Source organism: Equus przewalskii, chromosome 22, assembly GCF_037783145.1.
Source record: "Equus przewalskii isolate Varuska chromosome 22, EquPr2, whole genome shotgun sequence".
In the NCBI taxonomy this organism is placed as follows: Eukaryota; Metazoa; Chordata; class Mammalia; order Perissodactyla; family Equidae; genus Equus; species Equus przewalskii.
The window spans coordinates 22856066-22877482 of record NC_091852.1 but is presented as its reverse complement, the minus strand read 5'-3'; the positions used below and the strand labels follow the sequence as shown (position 1 = coordinate 22877482).

The window sequence follows — 21417 nt, the reverse complement described above, 5'->3', positions numbered from 1 at the left end:
TCTTCCTTGAGCAGTGAGGTGGACGATGTGCCCATTGGCTGAGATGGGGAAGAAGAGGGTGGGGAAAGACAGGTGAGGATGTGATTGTTTGGAGGTAGTTTGCAGTGGAAATGTAAAGAATGATATATTTTGGATCTGTTAAGTGTAAGGTGCCTGTTAGACACTGAAACGAATATGTAGGCAGTTAGATACACAGGTTTGGAGCCCAAGGAAATGTTCCTAATGGAGTCCTCAGCATAGGAAGCCGTGGGATTGGATGAGGTCACCTAAGGAGAAGTGTGGAGAGAGAGAGGAAGATTTGAGGAATGCCAACATTTAGGGGTTGGATATTCAATGTTTACTACCTTCAAAGTGCACTGCTAAGCCTCCTGAGAGGAGTAAAGAAGGATCAGTCAGCTGTCCCTCTATCTCTGGGGAATCTGCAGTTTCCCTTCACAAGGCAGAATTGGGCTCTCACTCTGCTTCCCTGAACACTTTATATATGTTACAGTTATAACACTTGATTACATTGTATTGTAGTTTGCTGCTTGTCTCCCCAATGATACAACGCTTTAATTTTTTTTCATATGTTGTTTTCAAGACAGTGGCTTTCTAGTACCTAGTATGTAGGTATTGAATACATTTCAAGTCCAGAGTATTAAGTTATAAGAAGGCCATCAAAATGTGCCATAGGGATGAGAAGGAGAATCATTTGGGGAAGGGAAGACCTGTGGAGAAATGATAAGAAATTGTCCTTTAAGCTGGATTTGAAGGATAGAGGGGGTTTATATTGATAGAGAAATAGCTTTACAGTTTGGATCCTGAAAAAGAGTGGTAAGGAAGTAAGTTTGGCTTCAGTGTGGTATTTGTGATGGGGGTAAGTTAGAACCAAATTTTGAATGACTGTGAATGCCAGCTGAGTTTGAAATTTTTCCTGTAGGTCGTGGGAAAGTTTTGAACTTGTCCAGTGAGGAAATGGAATGAAATGGGTGTGTTAGTGGAAGATTAATCAGGCAGCAGGAAGCGGATCACAGCGGATTGGATCTAACGGCAGAAACTAATCTGAGCAAGAGATAAAGAGCCTGGTGGGGTAAGAGAGGGAGGAAAAAGAGGAGACACTTCCAAGAGACACTGGAATGTGATGGCTGGATATGATGGTGTACAGGCTCCCCAAGCAAATGCATTTTGCTAAGTGAAAGAAGCAAGACCCAAAAGGCTATGTACTATCTGATTCCATTTATATGGCATTTTTGAAAAGGTGCAAAACTAGAGGGATGGAAAAACAGATCAGTGGTTGCCTGGGAAGCCCAGAGAGGATAATTATAAAGACACTCCACAGGGGACTTTTTGAAGTTATGGAATAGTTCTGTAAGGTGTGGTGGTGGAGACATGACTGCATTCGTCAGAATCAGCAGTGTACACCCAAAAGATTTAACTTGACTGTATGCAGGTGGGGCAAAAAACATGTCTGGTTGGGGCCAGCCCGGTGGCGCAGCAGTTAAGTGTGCATGTTCCGCTTCGGTGGGCCGGGGTTCACCGGTTCTGATCCCGGGTGCGGACATGGCACTGCTTGGCACGCCATGCTGTAGTACGCATCCCACATATAAAGTAGAAGAAGATGGGCACAATGTTAGCTCAGGGCCAGTCTTCCTCAGCAAAAAGAGGAGGATTGGCAGTAGTTAGCTCAGGGCTAATCTTACTCAAAAAAAAACATGTCTGGAAATTGAAATGGAAGGCAGACTGGGATAAAATGAATCTAACTCTTACAAATGTATAAAATAACCTCACTAAGAAGGCAGGGGGACAAAGAGTTGACCTAAGAAACTTTGGAAACAGTGTTTTGAATGGATACTGTGAGGGAAAAAGACAAACAGAACTGTAAATATACATTGTACTACAGTTGGTAAATTTGTTTCTCAGAGGGGTACAGGTTAACAACTCTGAAACTACTTTCCATGTGTGTTAGAGTTAAACAATACCAAGTAAGTCGCAGATACTGGGAGGCAAGTTGCTCACTGTCAGAGAAGGAGGCTCCAAATAAGCGAGAGAGGAAGACTGGAGTGAGCCCTGTGGCACTTGATTAGAGTTGGAGACGTGACTGGGAACCTGTTTAGTAGATAGATACAGAACTACAGGTTTGTGGGTACATATGGGCTAGTATACATACACACGTTACCCAGCCCTGTCTGCTGAAGAGACCTGGAAGCAGTGACACCCCAATGATAACAAGCATACCTAGCACGCAGATCCTGGCTTTTAAATCCATTCTCAATAAAAGGAACCAGGGTTCCTTGGAGAAGTGGCTGATTTCAGGGCTAGTGCAGGGAACACAGAAGGTGAAGTTGGAACAAGTGCCAGGAAGTAAGGGCATGCTGAAAACAAAAGGATGGTCCATGTCAAAAAGAGACAGGAGCAACCCGAGAGATTTCCCACTGCCCAAAGCTGCAGGAATTTGAGCAACAAAATAATGATAGTATTAGGTTGTCACCCAAGTAATAAAATATCTGTGGGACCATATTGATATAAATAAATGATTGAATAAGTAAATGGGGAAGAAGGAACAAATTTTCCACACAGAAGGATTCAGAATAATAGCAGTAGAAGTAGTGAGGGAAATAGAAAATCACTGTTAAAATACCACAGTAATTGCTGCAGGCAAGACCCACTGGAGAGTGCTAAAATCAGCGGGAGAAACACAGGGTATTTGCATAGTTTCAGAATATGTTGCCCCAAATATTTATTAATTGCTGTGGTGATTTTAACATAATAGATTTTAACAAATTTTAATACTCTTCTCTCTAGGAAGTAGAGCTTAATTCCCCTCCTCTTGAGTGTGGGCTGAACTTAGTGACTTGCTTCTAATAAATAGAGTATGGAAAGGAAAACAGTGGAGAACCCTGGCAAACACTACCTTAACGGGGAGAGCAAGGCTAATATCACCAGTCATGTTGCTATCATGTTCCTCCCAACATGATGTGATGATTCACCTCTGTGGTCTTCCCCAAAATCCATGACGCCAGTCTAATCATGAGAAAACATCAGACAAACCCCAAAAGAGGGATATTCTACGAAGTGCCTGACCAGTTTTCATGTAGAATCTCTGTCGTGAGAAATAAGAAAAGACTGAGAAACTGTCACAGCTTGTTGGAAACTAAGGAGACTTGATGATCAAATGTAATGTATCCTGAAACAGAAAAAGAACATTATTGGAAAAACTGGTGAAATCCAAAGTTAATAGTATTGTACTAATGTTATTTCCTAGTTTTGACAGATGCCCTGTGGTAAGACTTTACCGTTAGGAGAAGCTGAGTGAAGGGTATACTGGAACTTTCTGTATATCTTTCCCAATTCTTCTGTAAAACTAAAATTATTTCAGAATAAAAAGTTAAAACAAATATACAGAGAAAATGTAGAAATGACTGGATTTTTAGAAAACTTCATGCCCAGAAGAGCAAAGAGATGCAGATGTGATTATGGTGACCATAGCCAAGTGATAAGTGGCCCTATAGTTGTAGATGACCTAAGGAAACTAAGTAATTCAGCGGCCATCCTTTTTTCAGAATTGTAATAGTGAAGGCTAGACTAGAGCTGCATTTTCCAGAGAGTTCTTTGGAACCCTTTTGGTCCCTTGAGATGTTCCAGGAAAAAGGGGTTCAACTCAGGTTGGAAAATCTTGCATACTTTAGCCTGTGCTTGGTGAGTGATGGCTTAAATTAGTAAATTAAAAGACTGAAAAGCCTTTCCTTAAAGAAGCCCAGTTAATTATTTTCGTTTAACTCACTATTTCCCAAAGGCATTTCATTCTGGAATCCCTTTTCTCTTATGCCTATTAATATCTTGAGAAATTAGTTATTCTTCAATGGTAAATTCTTGTCTAGAAATATCTGGTATGGTCTAGGGGTCCCTAACGTCTACTCTAGAGAATCAACTTTAGAAATTTAGAAGTGAGTTGAAGATCCAACTTTGGAAGGTAGAGAAATAGCAAATGACTTCCGCTTGATACATTGTGCTGCTCTCAGGACCCTTGGGTAGGCGATAGATTATCTGTTGTCTGCCCTGTGCCCCGAGGGGTCTCTGTGCCCAGAAGTGACCTGTTAGGCAGATTCCTCAAAATGAAATATTAACTATTTCAACATAATCTTATCTTGGAGGTCACTGAAAATTACTTGGTTGCCTCTAAAAGAATAACTAAACATTTGAAGTTTGTTTTAGCGACATTGGGCTACACAGGGAACTTTTAGATAATCATTTATTTTCTTTTGTTAAATTCGAATGTATGGTAAGTGCAACCTGTTGTTTGTTCCTGGCTTTTTAGGATAGAGACCAAGAAATCAAATGGTAGTATTGTCAGTTTCTTATCACAAGTTCTTCCCAGGTTACAAGAAACAAACACTGACGTTTGTGCCATATTTAATGCAAATAATGGTCTATTTTTAGTCAGTACTATTGCTGAAGTGTTGCCTCCAAATACATCATGCACTAGCCAACATGTGTGTGCTCTTAGTTTTTGTGTTGGTATCTTGTTTATTTTCAGTTTTAAAATCTTAGAAGTGATTGTGTAGTTCCTGAGCTTGTGTGGGTGCCCGTGCTGTACCCATGTGATTCGTTCTGTGTTTGTGAAACTCACAGACTAAATGTGGCAGTGACTGCTTAATGACTCTTATTGAGTGAGAGCAATTCAGTGATTGTTTTTGGGTTTTTGTTTTCCAGAGTTGCTGTGATGGAAGTTAAAGGGAAAAAAAAATTCACAGGAAAAGGTACAAAGACATCACAAGAAAAAAAGAGATTTCATAAAAACAGTGGTAAGAAGCCATACCAAAACATGCTTTCCATGTGGTTGTTTTAATCCTTATCGTGGGGGGGTGGGGTTCGTGGGATGAGGAGGTACGTAGCAGATTCCACTCTAGCCATGGGTTAGGATAGGATTAAAATAGTAGGAAAAGTAGGTGTTATTGTGTATGAGTTTGCATGTTCCTCCATGAAACTCCGACGTTTAAGAAATCACCAGGTTAGTTGGATGCTGTACTTGTGAAAGACCCCTTATCTCAGCTACTGATGCTGCTGCCTCATTTTAGTCACACTAATCCACCACAACACTTATTTTACTGTTTGATAAGTTGTGGCTGATTAATACGGAGTACTGGTAAACCAAATGCTTTTATCTACAGGATTGCTAATTGTGATGTCCTTATTATTCCATGAGGTGTCACTATTGCAAAATAGGAAACTCGGGGATGGTAAATGACTATTTCCTAAGCAGTCTTTGTTTTCTCCTTGCAGCAGTCTAGGGCATAGCTGTTGGAGTTTCCAACTCATTTGCTAGGTGTTTAATTTGCACGCTTTGTAGACCAGAGAAGATTTTTATCAAATACCTTTTTTTTTTGTTGAGGAAGATTAGCCCTGAGCTAACTACTGCTAGTCCTCATTTTTGCTGAGGAAGCCTGGCCCTGAGCTAACATCTGTGCCCATCTTCCTCTACTTTATATGTGGGACGCCTACCACAGCATGGCTTGCCAAGCAGTGCCATGTCCGTACCTGGGATCCGAACTGGCGAACCCCGGGCTGCCGAGAAGCGGAACGTGCAAACTTAACCACTGTGCCACCAGGCCAGCCCCTCAAATACCTTTATTATAGACTTTGAAAAATGTTTTTTGAAACTAGAAGCTTTGAAAAATTAATATTTTTGTCTGTGATGTACTTTATAAATTTCAAGTGTTCATTTTATTCTTAGACCTCTGTTTGTTATTAAACCATTGAAAATTATGTGTAAAGACTTCACTGATCTGGAGTCATTAAAGCAGAATACAAAGATATATAAATAATTTCTCATCTCTACTGCGTGCTTAAAAGAGAAATACACCAAGCCCTATCTCTAGAATTATGAATAGTTTTTATTATGCATTTCTCTACTTTCTAGATTTTCTATAATGAACCTGTGTTGTAATTTTAAAGTCAGAGAAAGTTTTTGAATTTTGTTTTGATTTTTTAAATCCCATTCTGCTCCGTATTTTGAGAGTAAGACAAAGTATGTCTTACTCAAGAGTGCATAATTTCCTGTAACAAATACAACCTAGCAGATAAAAGAGATTTAGGCCCAGGATCATCAAACTAATAATTATTTATTTTTTTCACTAGATTCTGGTTCTTCAAAGACATTCCCAAGAAAAGTTGTTAAGGAAGGTGGACCTAAAATCACATCTAAGAACTTTGAGAAAAGTGCCACAAAACCAGGGAAAAAAGGTGTGAAGCAGTTCACAAACAAGCAGCAAGGGGATAAAATACTAAAGAACAAATTCCAGCAGGCAAATAAATTCCAGAAGAAGAGAAAATTCCAGCCAGACAGTAAAAGCGATGGTAAGCACCGATTCTGTCTGCATAGTTTTTGTGGAATCCTTGCCCTGCCTGTGCTGTTGCAACAGAAAGCATCTTCCTTGGGCAAAATTGTCCTTGGTGCTGAGAGTACCTTATTTCCTGGGCCCTTCCTTGCTGGCTTACCCCAGCTGTGGAGTTAGGCTAGGTTGTACTGGCTTCGTGCACTGGAACCTCCGTAAAACTCGTCTGTAGGCTAAAATATATTTGTTTATTCTTTCATTCAACAAACAAATATTTGAGTTTTCTATCCACTGTGCTAGGACATGGGGGAAAAATTAACCCCAGTAAGGGTACAGGTGCTGACTAATCAGTATAGAAGCTGGCCTTAAGTGACCAGTGTATCCAGCTAAATAACCGCCCTGGCTAAGGATGCCTTGGTGAACAAGAGACATAGAGATGCTGCCCTTACAACCCGTCAGATGGCTCAGATTCTGCGGTCAGTTCCAGAGAAGCTGTAGTGTGCATAGGACAGATTTGACTTTAGTTGGTTGAGGACAAGTTGCTAACTGATGGGACATGTTAACAGAGCTCCTATTTGTCTATTGAAACAACCTGCTAATCTCTTCATCATGCTGTTGGAGGGGTTGTTCTGACTCAGAGCTTTGTGGTCCATTGTACAACATGCCCATCTTGTGCATTGTGTTGCACTGGTCTCAAGCAATTTCCAGTTTATGTGTACTGACGTACTTACGCCTTCTCTGCAGCATCTTGAAAATTTCTCTGGTGTCTTTCATTCTCTTTTTCTCCAACATGGCATATGCTAACACTGCTCTTTTGCTGCCACCTGAGGCCATTGTCAGTCCCCTAGCCCTGCCCCTGCCCTGTGCTCTTCCTAGGGCTGCTTACTACAGGGACAGCAGCCTTACGACGAGGGGGTGGGGAGAGAGGAAGGAAGGAAAAATTTCCTTGTTTCTCGTTAGGCCTGCAGGATCCTTTTATGCTCCAGCACCGGTGTTTTCCTTAGTCCCCTTCTCTTCTAGCTTCTCTTTCCTGCCTCTTCTTTCCTGACCCCTCTAATAAGTCTTAAATCTTCCTCTCTCCCTGGAGTTCTGGACACCCATGCTGTAAACACACACATTCTCACATTAAGATCTTGTCATGCTATAGCGCTGATTCCTCTGCTCTGGGAGATGTGTGCCTGACATCTGAAAATGGAACTCTGATTTTATTTTCTCATATTTTTATACCAGCAGCTGAGGGGTACTGGAGACTAGACATCCCCAAAGTTGGTATATCTATTGCCACCTAGCATGCCATATGTCAAGGGGGCCCAAATATTTGTGGAGTTAAATGAGCTCTGGATCAGTTTTTATCCTCTCTTGTGTAGGACATGATGCCCTCGTGTTAATGGTAAATATTCCCTTTGTTGCCCATAATCCTCTATTACCAGGCAGGGAGTAAATAATTAAACAGTAAGGGGAGTAATTAAATACGTTATGATATATTGTATAGCCAATAAAAATTATGTTCTTGAGGCATATTTAGTTTTATGGAAGAACACTTACAACTTAATGTTTAAGTGAAGATGGTAAGATTCTGAATTTTAAAAGAAGATTTATTTAAAACATGCATAGGGAAAAGGGCAAGAAGGAAATAGAATGTTAGTGATTGCATCTATATTACGGGTTTATTGGAGAATTTTGTTTTTTGCATTTTCCAAGTTTAAGATGAGTATATTTTCTAATTAGAGAAAGGGAGATATTTAGAAATAACTAATTCTGCAAAGATTTTTTGCAGAGTGTTCATGTAAATCATATCCATTTTATTTAGTTGTTCTTTCGCCTTACTGGGCTTTTTGGTTCAATTGGTAAGTTACTTAGATTTTGATGACAAAAAAATACTGTTAGAAGGATACTCCACTTTTATAGCATTACTCTGTAGAAAACAGATTTTGATAATGTATTGTCATGAGTAAGAGTCGGCAGAGTATACAGTTTCAGAGTCATCTCTGGTTTGAATCCTGGCTCTACCACTTAGGACTTGTGTGACTTTGGACAAGGAACTTAACTGCTTGATATAGAAAGGAAGAATAACAATAGTATCCACCTCGTAGGGTTGTTATAGGGATTAAATGACTTAATATGTAACCACACTCAGAATAGTGTATTTTTGAATAAATTGTTTTGGTTTTTTTCTATTTTAGTTTGGACTAATTTCTGTTTTCATTGAGAACCAATTATACCTAAAGTCCTATGATCTTAATGTTCTAAAGTAGAATTTTATTTTATGTTTTTTTAAAAGATTTTATTTTTCATTTTTCTCCCCAAAGCCCCCTGGTACGTGGTTGTATATTTTTAGTTGTGAGTCCCTCTAGTTGTGGCATGTGGGATGCCGCCTCAGCATGGCCTGATGAGCAGTGCCATGTCTACACCCAGGATCCGAACTGGCAAAACCCTGGGCCGCTGAAGCGGAGCGCATGAACTTAACCTCTCGGCCATGGGGCCAGCCCCCTTGTTTCCTTTTTCTTAATAAGAAAGAATCAATAAATAGCTGTGGAATGAATGAATGGTTGGTTTCAACCAAATTTAAAAGGTATAAACTGCTTAGAAAATGAAATAAAGTTGAAGTTTATCGAGAATGATATTTTCCCCTTTCTAGTTTCCACAATGAGTATAGATCCTGATTAGTGACTGCCCTATGTACCTAATTTATATCTGTTTTTGGCATTCCGAATGTTAAATGTAATTGAAAATAATTTCTGTAATGACTAGAATCAGCAGCCAAGAAACCCAAGTGGGATGACTTCAAAAAGAAGAAGAAAGAACTGAAGCAGAGCAGGCAACTCAATGATAAAACCAACTATGACATTGTTGTTCGGGCAAAGCAGATTTGGGAGACCTTAAGAAGGTAATACTGCCCAATGGCATCTTTATTAGTCCCTTTGAGATGATGGAGGAAAAACAGTATACGTTAGAAATAGTGAGATGTCCTAAAATAAATGACATAGCGCTGGAGCTATTTAGGGAGTACTCACAACACCCCAGTAGAGACATTGGTATTTGGATGTCTGCCCATTGCAGAAATATGTGGAATCATTAGGATGGTGTCAGATATGTTTATGAAAATGTATGAGAGTTAAAATGGATCTGACATCCTTCCTGAGAGATTTCTGAGAAAATGAAGGATAATTTCTTATTGGCTAGGTTTTGAGGTACTTAAGTGTCTGGTATCTTGGACTTGTCTTATTATTCTCTTTACTTTCGAAGTTCTGGCTGTTAAGATTAGATTGATGCATAAAATTATGCCTGTGAGATGAGTTTCTGCGTTTGAGGAAATTACTTTTCTCTGGCTGCTCTGGAACAGTAATTTTAATGTCAGAGGTTTCCTGAACTGGATGAACATGCACTGTTAGGGTTTTAGTTTCTGTGTTTAAAATAATGTCTTAAGCTACGTTTCCTTCTTCTTTTCTCATTTATAGAAAAGACTGTGACAAAGAGAAAAGAGTGAAGTTGATGAGTGATTTGCAAAAGTTGATTCAAGGAAAAATTAAAACTGTAAGTAGGGCGTAATCGTGTTGCAATTTTAGCAATTGAAACTGACTCTCAGTAGAGGGTAGCTGACCATTCATGACAGGTGAAATTGTTGTTTTAAATATATCTGGCCAAAAGTTTCAAATACCTTTTAGAATGCTGACTAAACAGAAAATTTAATAATGAGGGACCTTATTGCTGGGAAATTGTAAAAAGACTATCAAATATTTGTGTCATTTTTTAAAATAATTTACTTAAAATAAATCAGTGTTCTTTAAAGTTATCTTGAGGAATTTATTAGTTCAGTAGTATTTATTAGAAAGTCTTGCTCTGAACTCCATCTACTTTCCTATGTTCCAAATTGCTGGCTTTTTTTGCATGATATAAACATGATTACTTCTTCCGTTTCTTCCTTGCTTTTGCAACCATCAGGCAAAGATCTTTAAAATATAATAGGTTTGGGAGTTCTGAAGTAATTTTCATTGTTGCTGTTTAATCCTGTTTTATAATACACTTCCACTGAGTCTTATGTATTTGGATAAAACTTAGTGACTGTTCACTTGTAAGACAACAGACTCAGTAGCTTTGGAGACCCTGGAGGGGCAGCCTTCACCAAACCATGTATATAGGTCTAACCCGATGCTGTGTTGCATTTGAAGGAATGTCCTGAAAGAGGAAGTTCCCAGCCTCTGCTTACGAATCCAGCATGCGCTTTTTGGGATGGCACTCCTCCTCCACTCTAGAGTAGTCTGTTATCTGCGATTTATAAATATATTACACTTAAGATCCTTTCCCAACTACCCTTAGCTTATGACTGCATGCCCATGGACTTGGGAGTTAGTCTGGAGATCACATTCTCACTCAGCTGATTAAAATATGTGTGCCTTTGGATAATAGCAACCTGTTTGTTGGTTATTTACTGTGTGCTAGGAATTGTGCTAACCAATGCATATGTTGTTTCCTTTAACTTAATGACATCAGCCCTATTAGACATTTGATACATCTGGGGTTCGGAGAAGTTAAGTTTTGTCCCAGGGTCACAGGAATAGTAAGTTCCTTAACTTCTCATGAACTTAGTTTTCTCATCTGTAAAGTGGAAATAACAGCAACCCACTCTTAAGGTTGCTTTGAGTTCCAAATGAGGACAACATATTTAAAGCACATATGTTGGCTATATAGTAGCTAGCTAGTCAGTATATGCATAAAAGCAGCCTTATTAAAAAAAAATTTTTTTTTAGTCCTAGAAGAAATTATACAAATCTCTCTTAAGGAAATTCTTCTGAAATCTGTGACTTTGATTGAAGTGTACCTTCACCTTATGATTTCTTGGAGTTAAAAAAATTTAAAGACAGACTGAGCAGCAAATAATAAGCACTTTTAAAGTAGATTGGTACTATAGCATAGTAAGAAGTAATTTTCCATGACTGATTATTTGTGGTTATTGCTGTAGACAATTGATCAGCAGGTCCTTCACTGAGGAGCTAATCCATCCAATAGTTGTGATGAGGGGTGGGTTAGGAAATCACATTTGAAATACAACAACTTTTCTAAGACTATAACTGGATATGTGTTCAGGGATTATAATGAAAATGAAAAATTGAGTGATTAGCTTATAATATAATTTCCAGTGTGTGTATAGATACTATTTATTTATGTAGCAAGACTTAGATCTATATCTTTAGTTGCCTAAGCCAGACATTCTGAGATCATTTATATAAAAAAAAATACAATTTTTGAATTGGAAAATTCCCCTTTTAGGGAAAGTAGCTTTCAGAGAAATATAGTGTGTATAATCATTAGACAGTTTTGGTTTGGTTTGGTTTTAATGACAATGATAGGAATCTTGCATAATGGTTAAATTGTCCCTGTCCCAGTGCCATTGGGTAGGCAGCAAAATCAAAGAATGCCATTTTGTACAATTAAAATAACTGTGTCTGCTCCCAGCTCAACCTAGGTTTGGTTTTATCCGTGACGACCCTACTTTTTTTCTACCAAGGAATTCTGAAAGAGGTAGTAACAAAATATAAAAAATATGATAGAAATGTAAATCTTCAGAGAATTAGTCTGAAGGCCCGAACTGTCTTTCCTACAGATTGCGTTTGCACATGATTCAACTCGTGTGATCCAGTGTTACATTCAGTACGGTAATGAAGAACAGAGAAAACAGGCTTTTGAAGAACTGCGAGGTATTTCTTATATATTGAAGATTAATTGTAATCATTTGTAGTAAGTAACTTGTTTTCTCTTGAAATACCCAAGATTGTCCTGGGAAACAGCTCACTTGTGGGAAGGCAGTGTGTCCTCTGCAGGACCTCTTTTGTTTTTATTTGTTCTTTGCTGGGGACAAATAGTTATTGGTTTGTGTTCCCAGGATTGTGTACGTATTTAGTTCTTTCCTTTGTTTCTGGAGGACTGAAAGGAGGTTATCAAATCACTTTAATGTATTTTGTTTTTCAGGTGATTTGGTTGAACTAAGTAAAGCTAAATATTCCAGAAATATTGTTAAGAAATTTCTCATGTATGGGTGAGTTGTTTTATTTGTAAAATATATTTTTATTAGTTTTTTTTAAAAGCATGGATACCGATTGTGCACAAATATTACTTAAAAGTCTGTGATCAGGTGCCAGCTCTGTGGCCAAGTGGTTAAGTTCACATGTTCCACTTCGGCCACCCAGGGTTTCACAGTTTGGATCCTGGGCGTGGACATGGCACCGCTCGTCAAGCCGTGCTGAGGTGATGTCCCACATAACACAACCAGAGGCACTCACAACTAGAATATACAACTATGTACTGCGGGGCTTTGGGGAGGAGAAGAAGAAAGAAAGAGAAAAAAGATTGGCAACAGATATTAGCTCAGGTGCCAATCTTTAAAAAAAAGTCTGTCATCATAATAAGAGACCTACGCAGATGCTTGTAATGTTCCCAGGGAGTGTGGTCTTAAAAACAATTATTGAAGTGAATGTAAAATGATGGTACTGCCTTCACCATTCTTACGAGTGTATCTTGGCGGCCCTGGAAGAAGAGATAGGGAGTAATTAACTTGTAATTAGTTACCAGTGTTTAGAGAGTCCAGGGTTGAGGGGGAGGTGAGTAGACTCAGAGGCAGAGTCAGTGGGTTGGGAAATGTCAGGATGGGAGGATTTCCCAAATTAGGTGGAATTGATACTTGTCTTGACTTCTCTTTTTGAGTGTAATAAGGTGCCAGAATACGCTAATCAACAACAAAAAAGTACAGTTGGCAAAGTTTTCAAAAACTGTATTCCTAATTATAATTATCAGCTGCTTGATTATTTTAGGATACAATGTAAGTACTTATGATTAAGTCCTGTTTGAAAAGAGAATCCTAGATTTTATTCATATTTCCCTACATCTTTGACTTCTCCCTTCTTTTCTCCTATCCTGCTTTTTTTACAAGCTGAACAGTTTCAGAACAGGAACTGACATTTATTGAGCACTTACTGCATGCTAGTGACAGTTCTCAGTGCATCTTAATTCATTGAATCCTCACATCAACTTTGTTTTTTCTATTTTATGAAGGAGGAAGCTGAGGCACAGAGAAGTTAAATAACGTGCTTAGTGTATTTCAGGTAGTATGCAAAGCCAGGTTTCAAACCTAGGCCGGCTGGCTACTGAGTAACTTAGAAAGCTTGAGGTAGAAACAGAAGTCAATTTGATTTCCCTTCTAAGCATTTCTCTGTGGTAGGACCCCCTCCACACACACACACATACACACACACACACACACACACACACACACACACACACACACACAATATGGTGAGTTGGTCTCAGGAATTCTCTTGATCTCAACTTACGTTTTGCTGTCACCCATTGGTCTCAGGAGTTCTGTTGATCTCAACTTATATTTTGTTGCCACACAGCTTTCTCCTTCTACCACTAATCTTCTCCCATGATCTCATTGGTTTAGGAGTAAACCACAGATTGCAGAGATAATGAGAAGTTTTAAAGGCCACGTGAGGAAGATGCTCAGGCATGCAGAAGCATCAGCCATTGTGGAATATGCATACAATGACAAAGCCATTTTGGAGCAGAGGAACATGCTGACAGAGGAGCTCTATGGGAACACATTTCAGCTTTACAAGGTGACATTTTGAGATTTTTTTTAATAGTGTTTTCAGTTTTTCTGTTTTCCATTCCTTACATTCCAATGCCCTGTTTTCAGAAAGTACTTTTACTTTGGCTGATCCTTTAAGAGACTGTCTTATACCCTTCATTCTCTTGGATTATTTTGTCTCTGGTGTAATGGGCAAGTGATCCTTCTTTCTCTTTCTCCCAGAGCACAATTTTTAAATCCCCTTCAAATTAAACTACTTTTGTTAGCACCTCTCAGGTGCTCTGTGTAGTGATTCAGTGCTTCCGTTTCTACAGTCAGAAGACAGAGGTAGAGGACTCTGAATAGTTAGTGAAGCTTTGACCCCCTAACCAACTCTGGCTGAAGTGCATTGAGCTCCCTGTTGCTGCCTTCTCCGTGTTTCTTCATGTGTGTGGATTACCCTTCTCCAGGTTGTATCTAGAGAGGAAGGGGTGTAGAGAGACCCAACCTTGGATATAGTACAGGGATTGAATCTAAAGGCGGCCAGTAATGGGACTAGGACAGTTAAAAGACCTCTTTCAGACCTTGCGAGGTAAATGTACACATTTATCTCCAGGTATATGGATTAATTCCTGGTTGCCTTCACTAGTCGGGTTCATTTCCTGGGTTGAATTTAGTGCTCTGTTTCTTTTGTAACGGTCACTACAGGAATATCCAGCTAATTGCAAAATACTTAGTGGAGAGAATTTGTGAACTGACTCCTTGATCTTATGAGTAGGCACGTGCTAGATGCATGGCAAGTACCCGTTGGCTGATTGAGTTGGTTGGTTGTTTTAGCCTGGCTCTTTAAATACATTAGTGGGTGAATAGACTGAGAATTATAATCAAGAATTACTCCTTTAGCGTATCTACAGCAGGGCTTTTGTTATGTGCATATGGGAAATCTGAAATTTATATTGTTCATTTAAAATGACTGATTTTCTTTGTTCTGAAGATGAGGAAACTTGATTACATTTAGAGGGGTTTGATTTTTCTTTTGTTGCAGTCAGCAGATCACCCAACTTTGGACAAAGTATTAGAAGTACAGCCAGAAAAACTAGAGCTTATTATGGATGAAATGAAGCAGATTTTAACTCCTATGGCCCAAAAGTAAGAAAGCCATTTTTTTTCTTTGTAACATATGGCATTTGAAGGAGGAAAGTTTTCTATAACCTTGTGCAGAAAAGGTGGATAGTTTCACAAATACAATCTGTTACTTGAGTTGGATTGTAAGATTTAGAAGCCTGGGCGTGTGTCCTTCTTGGCGTTTGTACCATAATGGTCTGGTTGGGGCATAGCCTCTGGGACCTGACTGCCTGGTGGTGAATCCTGCTGCCCCCCTCAATTATTCATTGTGTGATGCTGACCAACTCTCTCTGCCTCAGTTTCCATGTCTATAAAATTGGGATAATAGTTATTTCATAGAGTTTTATGAAGATTAAATGGGTTAATATTTCAAAACACGCAAAACAGTTCTTTGCCCATAAAGGCAACATGTGTTTGCCCTCTAATTGGGTACTCCATGTGAACGTAAAGTCTTTGGTACCTGCTCATCAGCCTCCTCTGTGCACCTGAGTTCACCAAGTGTCACACTCCGAGTCTCAGGTCAGTTAGGTGTTGTTGCAATCACTGATACTATTTGATCAATTCAGGTTTTAATTTTGCTAAAATTATTTTATGAAACCGATGCATTGTGCTGGACAGAAAGGAAATAGCTATAAAAAAAATAGGTCCACATAGGGATTTCTAATCATGTATCTGTTGCTGGGTAAAAACATATAGATGTTGTTATTCAAGAGAGTAGAGTATTTTAGGGTTTTTTATTTTTTTTTATTTTTATTTTTTGAGGAAGATTAGCCCTGATCTGACTTCTGCCACTCCTCCTCTTTTTGCAAGGAAGACTGGCCTTGAGCTAACATCCGTGCCCATCTTCCTCTACTTTATAGCATGGCTTGCCAAGCAGTGCCATGTCTGTACCCGGGATCCGAACCGGCAAACCCCGGGCGGCTGAAGTGGAACGTGCGCACTTAACTGCTGCGCCACCAGGCCGACCCCAGAGTAGAGTATTTTGAATGATGATTTCATCTTTGCTGATTGGATACCAGAAATTGGTACTTTTGGTTTTGGTTATAGATGGCACTAAAAGATTTTTATAGTCTAAAAGTTAAAGAAAAAAGAAAAAAGAAGCAGTGTGGCGGAAAGTTACAATGTATCTTATGATACATTACATTTCCTAAACCATTTCACTTGCTTTGATTATTTTAGGACAACCTAGATTAATTATATCTTATTACCATAATACTAGATCTGATGTATTTTCTTCTTTTCTGTTTTCAGGGAAGCTGTGATTAAGCACTCATTGGTGCATAAAGTATTCTTGGACTTTTTTACCTATGCACCCCCAAAACTAAGATCAGTAAGTTCTTTGTTTGAATTTTTAAACCAAAACATGGAAGAAAAGCCATGTTAAAATGTGAAACACTGCTTTGATGTATATTGTCTTTTGGAAATGTTAAAGAGACTAACTTATTAGAGAAGATAATACACTAACCTTCCTTTGAACAAGTCTGCTAATTCCATTTAGTTTTTTGCCAGAAGACAATAGAATTGACCATAGTTTTAGCAATTCCATTGAACGTTTATATTTTCGTTATAATTCAGAGTATCCTCTAGCTAACCTAATCTGAAAATTAACTAACAAATGGAGGGATATTCAGCATTCCGGTAGTTTGAAATTCACCTGTGCTGATACAAAAAAAAAAAAATTATGTTGGCATTAAAATGTTAGGGGAGGACGCTTATGTAAAACTAAATGGACCATGAAAAACTGGACCGTATATGATAGAACGGTAAGAACAGAGAGTGAAGGTAAATTACACTGCCCTTCAAGTCAATGATGGGAGTACAAATTAGAATCCATCCGTTAGGCCCCTGGACATTGCTTGCCTCATCATACAGTGAACTCATTGTCCATTTGCCCTCGTTCTAATAATAAGGGATAACTAGAAGAATGTCTCTGACTTCATTTTAACAAATATGCCACATTAAACATTCATAGGAATTTTGACCTTCTTAGACTTGACATACAAAATATTTTCCACGAGTAGCCACCCACCTAAGCTTGTGGTCCGCTGACCATAGCAGCTGTTGCTTCTCTTTTGAGGATTTCTCTTCCTTTCCTGCAAAACACTGTCTCACAGTTCTGGATTTACTGAGGCAGGACTCTATTTTCAGAACTGAGAAAATGATCATTTGAATATATTCAGTGGTGGAAAATCATTATCTTTTTAGTGTTGAATGTGTTTTAGTAATAGCAAAAAAATCATTGGGAACTTAGTGTTACTATAAAGTAATGAGACAAATCTTTTCTGGCCCTGGGAGCATTTTCAAAAGAGAGACTTAAAAAAAACCTTTGGGGTTAATGGGAACGTAATTGGTATATATGTATAACTCTCCAACTGGATAGCTTTGAAGAGATTTGTAAGTTTAGGTGCATAAGCTGAAAGCTGTGTTGTTGAGATTCAGCCTGGGAAAAGATTGTAAGATAGTTAAGGGTGAAGTTGCTTGTTCCTTATTGATGAAAATAGGCACCCACCTTTCACTCTCCTGGCAGGAGGCGGTACTTAGTTACTTAGTTAATGTAAATTTTTAAATTGGGCCTGGAATGAAATGGGGCCCTGCAGCTGTTAGCTGCCAGAACTCATGTACATCTATATGCTAGACTTCCAAAATAGAATTAAGAAATTATATACATTGATAATGAAGAATAAAGGTGAAAAATAAGCTAAACTACTGTGTAGGAAATTAAGGATTGGGGTTTTACTAAAGGGTCATAAGTGAGGGCCTAGTCTAACAGAGATTGATTTTCTTAGGGAAATGTTATTTGTTATTATGGTGAATTATTAATAAGATTTCTGGAAGTAATCAAGTGCTAAACTAAAAAAGAAACTTTTTCATCCAAAATTAGTGTTTTATTTCTCTGCTCATATACGTAATGCTTAGGGAAGAGCATTTTATTTATTTTGTCTGTCTTTTCTATTAAAAACTCCAATCTTACCACAGCCACCTCCTAGGCTTCTTTTTCTTGGAAAATCATTTTTAGTATACTATATGTGTACAGACTTTTTTGAATAGACATTGGTAAAACTCGGCTGTTTTAATAGAAATTGCCTGCCAGCAGTTTTTGCTGCTCTTGATGGAAAAGATTTCTAGAAAGAGGTTGTGTTCCTGTGTGCTTGTTTACAAAATTAAAAATTAAATTGTTTGCTACTCTGGTCTTTCATTCTCTGTGCACAACTGCTCCCCAGTAGACACATTTTTAAAAGGCAGAAAGAAAGAATAAACCAAAGTCCTGATGGCATTTGTTCCCCAGGAAATGATCGAAGCCATCCGCGAAGCGGTGGTGTACCTGGCACACACACACGATGGCGCCAGAGTGGCCATGCACTGCCTGTGGCACGGCACGCCCAAGGTGAGTGTGTCATCAGGGCTTGCCTTGCCTTTCCATAGACTTTCCTCTGCTTTGGTCTTTGCCCTGTTGTGCATAAACAGCATTATCTTCCTCGAGTTTTGCCTCAGGGCCTCACAGGACTTGGCTTTTCTTTGGGCCTAGTATTTTTTTGTCTGTTGGAGTTTTCCTTAAAGTGTGAAACCTTGAGTTGTAGTTGTTTGGGAGGGGATCTGCCAAGCAAGTGAGCACCATATATATGTTGGGCTTAGATTTGTAGAAGTGTTGGTACCTGTCAGGTTCTCTGATTCCTCATTTGATGATCTTACTAGAGGAAGGAGGAGATAATGAACAGCTACACATTTGCTCATGTGGCTGTTATGTACTTTGAGGGAAAAGGTAAAGATCCATATTAATTATGACGTTTAACAGAAATGATCTTCATTTACTTGATCAGCATAATTCTGCCTTTAAAAGACGGTTATACTTTGTTTACTTTTTAAATTAATACAAATTGAATTTCTATACAACAAATGGTATGTATGTATTGAATACCATCTGTATGCTAGATTCTTCTGAGTTTGAAAACAGTTCAGTGCAGAGGGCTCTCAGTTCCCACTGAAAGGAGGTAGTTGTGCTAGGTTTGCCTTGCAGTTAACAATCTGTGGTTCCACATCTGTGTCTCCATGGACTGTCACATGCAAGTCCAAGATTATAGCAGCCCTGAAAGGACTTCTTACAGGATACTGCAATTTTTTTCATGCTGGCTGCATAACTGTCTTCACTAGTGAAAAGTATGCCACCCAAATGAAAATTTTAATATTTAAAATCTTTGACTATGAAATACCTGTAAACTAACTAAAAGTTAATTGAGACACTTTTTCTTTTTTAAGGACAGGAAAGTGATTGTGAAAACAATGAAGACTTATGTTGAAAAGGTGGCTAATGTAAGTATAATAAAATGATAGATTTCTTTTAACTGGTTTTAATAATAAGATGAAATCATATCTATTATGGAAAATTTGGAAAATTCAAAAAATAACCAAGAAGAAAATTATTCATTGTTTTATTACAATCTTTTTCTCTGCTTATACATGTATCTTATATAAAATTTACACAAAATGAGATTTCTCCTTTTTTCCTTTAACATTGTATCATGATAGTTTCCATTTTTATTAGATATTTTTTGAAGAGCTAATATTTACTAGCTTCTTTAATGAATTTGTGCAGTCATGTTATGAAACATGGAAATTACTACCTAGTGTAAATTTGTAATGTGGTCAGAGAAAATTCTAGTCATTAAGTTTTACAGTTGAGATGCTGTAACAGCTTTCCTGGTGAAATCAGAGGATCCAAAAACTTTTTTCTGTGGAATTAATTGCCTCAAAAAATAGTATTTCTATGTATTTGAATACTAGATACTACATGGAATATATGTAGTAGTAACCTTTATTTTTTAATTTTTTTTTAAGATTGGCACCTGAGCTAACTACTGTTGCCAATCTTCTTCTTCTTTTTTTTTTTTGCTTTTTATCCCCAAATCCCCCCAGTACATTTTATCTTTTAGTTGTTGGTCCTTCTAGTTGTGGCATGTGGGACGCTGCCTCAACATGGCCTGATGAGCGGTGCCATGTCCGCGCCCAGGATCCGAACCGGTGAAACCCTGGGCTGCCGAAGCGGAGCTTAACCACTCAACCACGGGGCTGGACCCCTGTTTTTAAATTTTTTAGTTATTTTATATATTATGTTTTATAGCTTCTGATTCACTGGTGAACTGAAATTAGTGATATCAATAACTTTTTCCTGTGAAAAATTCCAATGAGAACTACTAGCATCTGTTGAATACTTAATATAGTAAACGCTAATTCAAACAGATAAATTGGTGCTGTGTGATTGATTGCACACATACATATTGTCTTCTGTAGGGCTGGAGCTAGGAAGAGAGTAGAAAACTACTTAGAAGGCATGGAACTTTTCTGTAACAAAGTGAAATAAGAGATTGTCTAGTAAGTTGTTTCCTGAGTATGAGAATATCTTATGATTCATTATTCATCATTAAATAAATGTTTTTATAACGTTTTAATTTGAATATTTTACATTAAAAAAGAATAAAAATAGAATGTTAATATGTCTAAAACATTAATAATAAAGACAGTCTTAAGTAATAAAATTTGATAGTTTTAATTTTGCATATTAGTTATATCAACAATATTTTTTTGAGAACCTAATCCCAGCAAGGCATTGTGATGGTAACAAGAAGTTAACAGTGCAATGTTCTTTTTTGTCTCAAGGAGTTGCTTCTAAAGGAGGGAGATAAACTAATACAACCCATGGATTTGATTTATGTGTTATTTAGAAGTGTTTAATTTCCAGATATTGGGGGTTTCTTGACGTACTCTGCTATTTTAATCCTTTTAAATTTATAAAGACTTATGGCCTAGCATATGGATTTGAAGATATCTGAAAAGAATGTGTTTTGTGGAGTTATTGGGTGTGGTAATAAATGTCAATTTGGTAGATCAGGGTGGTTGAGAGTGTTGTTCAGATCGCCATTGTTTTTACTGATTTGTCTGTCATTGTCTAGTTCTCTCAGTTGCTGAGAGAAGGATATGAAAATCTCCAACTATAATTGTAAAATTGTCTATTTCTTACTTAAATTCTATTCCAACTTCTTTCATATTTACCCAGAGATATTTTGTGCGTGGGCATGCTTCTGTGTGTGGGACTTAAAGATCAGAAAGCAGTTGTGTACTATATGTGCAGTGTTCTCTCCTTTGTTTCCTTCACTTAGTCCATCTCAGGGTCATTTTATCTCAACATGTGCACATCTGTCTCCCTCACTCTCTTTAATGACTTCATAGTGTTTCATTATATGACTTCCATAAGGCATTTAACCAGTCCCTGCTATTGGACACTTGGTAGTTTCTAGTTTTTTGTTATTTCAAATGGTACTCCAGTTCATGTCCTTTGTGCCTATGTCGAAACATGTCTGTAAGATAAATCTCTAGAATTAGAATGGCTGGATCAGAAGGTGCATGCATTTTACATTTTTATAG

The 21417-nt window shown here is 38.0% G+C and overlaps 1 protein-coding gene across 6 annotated transcripts in view; it reads left to right on the top strand.

Moving 5' to 3' along the window:
* Positions 1–21417, top strand: part of PUM3 (pumilio RNA binding family member 3) — a 40693-nt gene that overhangs the window by 1216 nt on the left and 18060 nt on the right. For 4 of the 6 annotated variants that reach the window (XR_011531767.1, XM_008543831.2, XM_008543824.2 and 1 more), the window contains exons 2-12: positions 4690–4781; positions 6115–6333; positions 9063–9198; positions 9770–9845; positions 11914–12007; positions 12279–12345; positions 13750–13924; positions 14921–15024; positions 16252–16330; positions 18287–18385; positions 19255–19308. Coding sequence is in view for 4 of the 6 variants with exons in the window: in XM_008543831.2 (XP_008542053.1) it covers positions 4700–4781; positions 6115–6333; positions 9063–9198; positions 9770–9845; positions 11914–12007; positions 12279–12345; positions 13750–13924; positions 14921–15024; positions 16252–16330; positions 18287–18385; positions 19255–19308 (1185 nt within the window). In the remaining 2 variants the exon portion in view is untranslated. Of the gene's footprint in view, positions 1–919; positions 1070–4689; positions 4782–6114; positions 6334–9062; positions 9199–9769; positions 9846–11913; positions 12008–12278; positions 12346–13749; positions 13925–14920; positions 15025–16251; positions 16331–18286; positions 18386–19254; positions 19309–21417 lie in introns of all 6 variants that reach the window. The other 2 variants (XR_011531768.1, XM_008543817.2) reach the window with 1 other exon arrangement.